General features: G+C 53.7%; 1 protein-coding gene across 2 annotated transcripts in view; it reads right to left on the bottom strand.

The window, feature by feature from the left end:
* Positions 1–1,066: 1,066 nt before the first annotated feature.
* Positions 1,067–7,343, bottom strand: part of C3 (complement C3) — a 27,288-nt gene continuing 21,011 nt past the window's right edge. Inside the window, exons 30-41 of one of the 2 annotated variants that reach the window (XM_023717033.1) lie at positions 6,659–6,817; positions 6,446–6,505; positions 6,241–6,331; positions 6,077–6,128; positions 5,133–5,220; positions 4,947–5,036; positions 3,540–3,642; positions 2,790–2,879; positions 2,523–2,606; positions 1,621–1,704; positions 1,401–1,536; positions 1,067–1,253 (exon numbers count right to left, since the gene is read on the bottom strand). In XM_023717033.1, coding sequence (XP_023572801.1) covers positions 1,112–1,253; positions 1,401–1,536; positions 1,621–1,704; positions 2,523–2,606; positions 2,790–2,879; positions 3,540–3,642; positions 4,947–5,036; positions 5,133–5,220; positions 6,077–6,128; positions 6,241–6,331; positions 6,446–6,505; positions 6,659–6,817 — 1,179 coding nt within the window. In that variant the 3' untranslated portion in view covers positions 1,067–1,111. Of the gene's footprint in view, positions 1,254–1,400; positions 1,537–1,620; positions 1,705–2,522; positions 2,607–2,789; positions 2,880–3,539; positions 3,646–4,946; positions 5,037–5,132; positions 5,221–6,076; positions 6,129–6,240; positions 6,332–6,445; positions 6,506–6,658; positions 6,818–7,343 lie in introns of both variants that reach the window. The other variant, XM_004632799.2, reaches the window with a different exon arrangement.

The following is a 7,343-nucleotide window of genomic DNA, read 5'->3' on the forward strand; positions in this document are numbered from 1 at the left end:
GCAGCTCCTCCCACACTAGCTAGCCGGGCGACGGTGCGACCATAGACACCTCTCCCCCACCGCTCTGCTGACTCATCTTCCCCTCCAGCTGCAGGCGGAAACACTGCCCACCACTCACTCCCTGCAGACCCTGGCGCCCCCTACCGGCCGCAGCGAGTCAGCACCTCCCCTTGTGTTCTCCCAAACGAGGCCGGAGAGGGAGCCGCAGCAGGGCGGGTGGAAGGGAAGTGAGGTTGGAAACCCAGTGAAAAGGAGCTGCAGAGGAGGGACACCTGCGACCCAGAGTGGCCCGGAGGGTTCAGCGGAGGAGGCGGAGCAGACTTAGGGTGCTGATGGGGACACACGTAAACACGCAGGTAAGAGGAGTGGGAAAAACTTGACATGGCGCACACCTGTCAACCCAGCACTCTGGGAAGCTGAGGCAGGCGGATGTCAAGTTCCAGTTCAGCTAGTGTAGTTTATCGACCTAGTGAGACTCAGTCTCAAAATAAAAAAATAAAAAGATCTGGGGATACAGCTCAGTATAAAGGCATTGGGTTCAATTTCCACCACCAGGGGAGAAAAAAAGCCCAGGTAAGCTGACAGGTAAAATCTACATAGTAGGCAAGGTGAGGGTCACACCTTGCCTACTATGAAAGTGTAGATAGTGAGAGAAGGTGCAGATTCATTTAAGGCAATTGGTAAGGCACAGGTGAGCCAGCACTGAGAAGCAGGGGAAGGGGCAACGCACTGCTGAGGAGGGGAGGGGGGAGGAGGTGAGGATAGAGGTGGGGCTGGAGATGGGGCTGGAGGAGAGGGTGGAGAAGAGGGTGGAGGTGAGGCTGGAGGTGGGGCTGGAGGAGAGGGTGGAGGTGAGGCTGGAGGTGGGGCTGGAGGAGAGGGTGGAGGAGAAGCTGGAGGTGAGGGTGGAGGTGGGGCTGGAGGAGACAGTGGAGGTGAGGGTGGAGGAGAGAGTAGAGGTGAGAGTAGAAGATATCCTTGAGAACTCTGGTTGGATGGGCTTGGGTTTGGCAGGTGTCATAATGCCTCTTTCCCTCTCAAAGAACTTTAGACTTTGGGAACCAGATGCCATAGACCTGCAGCTTTATTGGAGGGCGGCTGAGGAGTGTGGTCAGTTGGGGCAGCCAAAGACCACCATGTTCTCTGTGAAGGTGCCCAGGTCCTGGCACTGCTGCTGGTTCTCTTCATCCTGGCACTCTTCAGCCTCAGGCCACAGCTCCACCCAGGTGTCCTTGCCGATGATGTAACTCATGCTGGGGGCAGGGAGACAGGTTAGGAGGGGAGGGGCAGAGTGTGTGCATGGAGACACAGTGGGGAGCAGACCCCCTAGGGCCAGGGAGGGGCGTGGCTAGGAGGTGGGGGAGGGGCTAGAAGGCGGGGCACACAGGCAGGGCACTCACTTGGGTTTCTCTCCCCACAGGTCAGAGGAGAGGCCCCACATAAGGTAGTGCTTTCCTGCCTGCAGGTGCAGGGCGTCTCTGCACTTGATGTGGCTGATGAACGTGCGCTCCTGCCCAACCTGCACCTCATCGGAACCTGGGACGGGGAAAGAAACACTGAGCTAGCAGGGAGTGGGAGGACCGAAGCGAAGGGGCGCTGGAAGTCGAGTGCCTGGCTGACCTGACTTGATGATCTGCTCAATGACCATGACGTACTCATCGAAGTCCTCCGACAGCTCCATCCTGACCAGCTTGGTCTTGTACACTGTGGGCAGGAGAAGGCCATGGGAGTCCTGGGCGGGGTTCATGCCTGGGCCCCGCCACCTCCAAGCAGAGGCACGTGGGATGGAGCTAGTCATGGTGCAGTCACCCCCATGAACACACACTACCACACAAGGTTATGCAGTCACAGCCTACACACAGACACATTCAGAGGCACTTGCAAGTTACAGCTGCCCATAGGGTCAGCCACGTGCAAAGAAAACACGTTCATCCACCCATGCATGCTCATCTAGGCATGCACGCTCCTCCATGCACGCACGCTCATCTACGCACGCACGCTCATCTACACACGCACGCTCCTCTACACACGCATCTACAGGTAGCCGTGCAGCCACATGTACAACTAACATCCAGTCCCACATCCAGTCCCGTACCAGCACAGTATCATACAGCTTCAGCTGTGCACTACAGTCCCACAGCCACACACCACCACAGCCACACAGCCTTATCCTCTTATGATCCACATAGTCACAACCACAACCACAGCCTCACAAGGACACACACAACCATGGCCACGCACAACCACCTTTTATCACACACTCGCACATACACCACTTGGAGCCACAGTTCCCTACAAAACCACGGCCCCTCACACCACATTTTTCACACACATACACACACAGAGTAACCCACAACCACAACCACACCCCAACACACCCACACACAGCCACAGCCACTCATGGCCAGTCACACACACCACCACACTCATACCTAACATCACAAAACCCAGGGCACACATCCCTAGCCACACGCACGGTGACACACCACTACACGTGCGTGCACCCCATGCTACCCACTCACCGTAGTCCACCCCAGGTTCGCAGGCTTTTTCCAGCCGATCCTGCTGGTTGATCATCTGGTCTGGCTGTTGCATGAAGCAGTTTTCTGTAGGGATGGTGGAGACGCAGTCAGGGGTCGCTGCCAGGGTGTCGCCAGCCCAGCGGCCTCTCTCACAGGGTGCTCACGGTGGGGGGGGCTTCCAGGGCCTCATGGGTCCCCCATGCCAATGAGGTGGTGGGAAGTGTGGGCCTCTGGCCCCGCCCCACCCCCGAGGGCCCCAACACACACCCTCGGCACAGCGGCACGTGTCCTTGTGGCAGAGCTTGCTCAACATCCCGTCCTCCTTCTCTGGGTGGTAGAACTGGGTGCACGTCTCATCTATGGGCAACGCAGGGCAAGGCTATGAGAACTCCAGACCTCCACCCTAGGGGGGCTCCCTGAAGGCTCAGACTCTCAGTGTTCCTGCCCTAGACCTGGACGGGCCAGGTCCTGAGCCACCAGGCCCCTCAGATTTGCAGAGCCCTAAGTGATCTTTGGAACCCTCCACCCTGAGATCTTCAAACCTTAAATTCTTAAGCCCTCCAGTTCTCAGATTCCTAAGACTCTCTGAACCTGGGCGTTGAGATCTTGGCACCCTCAGACTCCAATCGTCAGACTCCTAGGACCTCTGACCCCAACACTCAGATCTCTGGTACCTCAGAACCCCAACCCACAGGACTCTGGAGCCTTCAGATCTCTCGAGCACTCAGACCCCCAAGTCATAGATCTCTGGAATCCTGAGATGCAGAGCTGCAGATCCCTGTGACCCTTACGTCAGCTCACAGACCCAAGCCCTCATAGCTCTGAAATTCTCAGGCCCTCAGCTCATGGATAGCTGGGACTCTCAGGACCTCACCACACAGAACCTGGAACTCTCAGAATTCCCAACTTTCTGATCTTTGGGGCCTTCAGACCTTCCAGATGCTTTGAACCCCCCAACTCACCAGGACCCCAGGGCCCCTAGAGCACAGAGAGCCCAGCCCCGGCCTGCGGACTCACCTAAGTTGTAGTAAGAGTAGACTTTGACGGAGCCAGGCTGGATGAGCCCCACATTGAAGAACTGGTGGATTTTGAAGGACAGACATTCTTGGTCGGAGTGTGAAATCTGAGGGGAAAGAGAGGCCAGTCAGAGCGGGACAGGCAGGGAGGCCAGAACAGGAGACCGGCAATGGGAGGCCCAGGCAGGAATCAAAGATTGAGGAGGGTTATAGGCAGGGGGGAGAAGAGGAGGTGGCAAAGGTGAATGGGCAGCTTAGCCAAGCTGTTTTCTTTGCCGTATGGCAGTTAGGTGTGTTCAGTGACTGAGCTCTGGCCACCCGGTTTCTGGTTGGCTCTGTTTGAATGTGGTTTGTTCCCCAACCCAGCTCATGGTGAGGCCTCGTCGCCCTTGCTGCACCAATGTACGGATGGAGATGACCAGCCTGTGGGTATCACGCTTGCAAGAGACCGACACCTGTCGGTCTTGTAGGAGCGGACCAGGTCTCAGGAGATCTGATTGGTTACTGTGACAGCGAGTTGTGGCTTTCTGGGCTCTCTCTTTTGCTCCAGTCATGTGACCTTTCTTTGCTAGAAGCCCTTTGTCAGGTGTAGAAAAGTGGGGCAACACCAGATCTTGGATTTTCATCCCTTAAGACTGTGCATTATATAAACTTCTTTTCTTTATAAAGTACCCAGCCTTGAGTATTTTGGTACAGCAACACAAAACAGAGACTATGCCCTTGAAAACATCCTGTGCACAGCCAGGTATGGTGATGCCTTCCTGTCATCCTAGCTCCTCAGGAAGCTGAGGCAGGAAGTTCACAAGTTCGAGGCCAGCCTGGGTACCCTGTGTCAAAATAAAAATTTAAAAAGACTGGGGATGTAGCTCAGCTAGCATGCTCAAGGCTGTGGATTCAATCCCTAGCACCAGAAACAAAACCCTATGCACAATTCCCTTCTCTTTCTCTTCAATGCATGTACTCTCCAGGGGACTCCTAAGACCCTAGGAATGCACAGCCACGAGATGCGAGGTACTCAGAGTGGCTGCATGGATCGGAAAGCTGTTCCTTAGCTCCCATATGATGGACTGTACTTTTCTTTTTCTTTTTTTTTTATATAGGGTCTTCCTGTAGTGTACTGGTTGGTATTAAAATCCTAGACTCAGTTTTCCTGCCTCAGCCTCCTGAACACCTCAGGGGATGGGGACACGTGCCACACTGTGCCTGGCTCTGACTGGACTCCTCATGACTGAAAAACACAAGCCCCTGGAGCAGTGAAATTGGTCAGGGGTGAGATGTTTATACAAGGTGATCCTGGGGCCAGTACCTTGTTGTACAATCTCTTTCACCCAGTGGCCCAGACTTTGTCTCAAAATAACTGGACCTGGAGACGGCCAGGCACTGGGCTAGGGGTCAGGGGATTCAGCCTCACCTTGTCCAGGTAGATGATGAGGGTGTTCCTGGTGGCATCTTTGTTCATCTCATACTTAGAGATGTATCTGTCCACGCCGTTGGTCAGCTAGGAAAGGATGGGTGACAATGTCTTCTAGATCCCTGATTTCCCTCCAGACCCCAGGCTCCTTCCCCCTGGTCCCAGTTCCCGAGCCCCTCCTACCAGTTTGAGGTCTTCTATATCAGGAACAAAGCCGGTCATCATGGATATGTCCAGGATGGACATAGTGGCATCCTGCTCTCCTAGGTATCTGGGTAGGGACAAAGAGAAGCGTGTTGAGGCCCAGAGTAGATCATTCCCCAGGGTCTATCCCTAGATGAAGGAGTCTGAGCAGAAATCAAAGCTTTAGAGTCCTCCCTAAGATCTAAACGGATGTTCAAGTGTAGGAAACACTTCCCTGAAGGCAAAAGATGCAAATGTAGTTTAAAGGTCAAGGTCATGAGGGTTTCAGGCTCTGGATCCAAGGGCATGGGTTTAAATCCCAGCTCTCTATAACATCTGATGAGTTATTCAATCCCCTCTGGGCCTTAGTTCTTCTATGAAATAAAAAGAAGAGTACTAGCAGCCCTCACTTTGTAAGAGTCGGCTTCTGTGACTTCATGAAATAATGAGTCCCCCAGTGAAAGAGTTCTGATTTGGGAATCTTGGTATAGATGTTACAGTTTGAACATACGAAGTCCCTAAGCCTCATATATTTGAGTGTTGGTTCCCGGTGTCCAAAGTAAAGCCTCTGGGAATAACAGGATCATGAGGTCTCTAACTTCATCAGTGAGTTAATCCAGGGCCATGCTCTATTTTGCCTCCAGTCCTTTCTTTGCTAGCTCTCGGTTTTTGGGCCACCAGAGGCAAGCAAGCTTCCTCTACATGCACTTGGGCCAGAAGGGAATGCTTCGCTCTAAATCCAAAGACCCCAGGGCCAAGACAGAGGGTCAGGGAGAGTATTGCTGGGTCCTGATCCAGAAAGACATTAGAATAGAGATGGAGACAAGAGGACAGAAAGGGCCCTGAGCACCTGTGAGGCCCTGAGTTCCATCCCCAGCACCACCAAGAGAGATGCTTATGAGGCAGAGGGATGGCTGGGAGGCAGCCCTGTGGCCAAGTCTTACCTGGCACAGATGCCAAGGATCATGGTGCTCTGGGCACCCTGAGGCTTCTTGACTAGAAACACAGAAGATAGAGTGATGAGACAGGTCATCCCTGGTCACTCTCGAGGAGGACATTAGGACAGAGAAGAGGGAAGGAGGGCAGAGGGAGCCCTGGTGCCTCCTACCTGTATCGGGGGCTGGATTTAGAGTGATCTTGAGGTCAAAGTTCTTGCAGATGATTTTGCCTTTGGTTTTGGCATAGTACATTGTCACCACCTAGACAGTGAGACAAACCCCCAGAAGATTTGGGGTGGCTGAGGGCAGGGAGGGGACGGGGCATGGGGATCTCTGGGGGGGCAGAGGGACCAAGAGAGGCTTCCCATTCCTTACCGACAGCGTGCCTTCCCCTTTCCCTTTAGCTGTCAATTTGAAGCCCTCATTTTGCTTGGTCTGCAGAGAACAGAACAGAAGAGAGGGTGTCAGGAACCAAGTCATCCCTGCCTGCAATGGGTCTGATAGTCTTCTGCCCTCCCTCTTGCCTCCTGGCAAACCCTGCTGGGCATGATGGGTGACAGTGCCAAGGGCTGAGCTCAGTGGTTGTACCTCTTCTGACCGCAGGAGGCTACCAGTTTCCCAGAGGAGGCGAAAGCTGGTTGGGGAGCTACGGCTGGGCAAATGGAAAGCCACTTCCATGTTCAGGTCCTTGTGATCTGGGACATCTGTTTGGTACTGAGCCAAAGCTTGGAACACCAGGAAGGTAGCCTGGAATCCAGGAGAGACAAAAAGGGTTATCAGCCTGAGAGACTGGTTGAGACCCACCAGGGTGGAAGATTCAGGCCAGAGTTAGGGTAGTGAGACTATGTCCAGAAACTGACATAGAGTGCAGGGGTGAGGCTGGGAGGTACTGGGCACTAAGACTATGTCCTGGAACTCTGACTCAGAGATGTTCAGACTTGCTGACAATCAATCTGTGACCTAGAACCCACTGGAAAGTATGAAGGTGAGACGGGAGGCCACAAGACCCGAAGACATGTTCTAGAACTCTCCAGGGTACAGAGGCATAGACAACAACTTGGAGATGCTGAGCACATATCTAGCATCCACCAGAAAATCCTAGTATAAGACTGAAGGCCTAGAAACACTGATTATGTGGTCTGCAACCATCCATAAGAGAGTCTTAGACCAGGGCTTAGGGATCCTCAAAAGTGCCTAAAATAGACTCATGAAGAAAGAAGGAAGAAGGAAGAAGGAAGAAGGAAGGAAAGAAGGAAGGAAGGAAGGAAGGAAG

This window comes from Octodon degus, unplaced genomic scaffold, assembly GCF_000260255.1.
Source record: "Octodon degus isolate 3935 unplaced genomic scaffold, OctDeg1.0 scaffold00050, whole genome shotgun sequence".
NCBI classification, from domain to species: Eukaryota; Metazoa; Chordata; class Mammalia; order Rodentia; family Octodontidae; genus Octodon; species Octodon degus.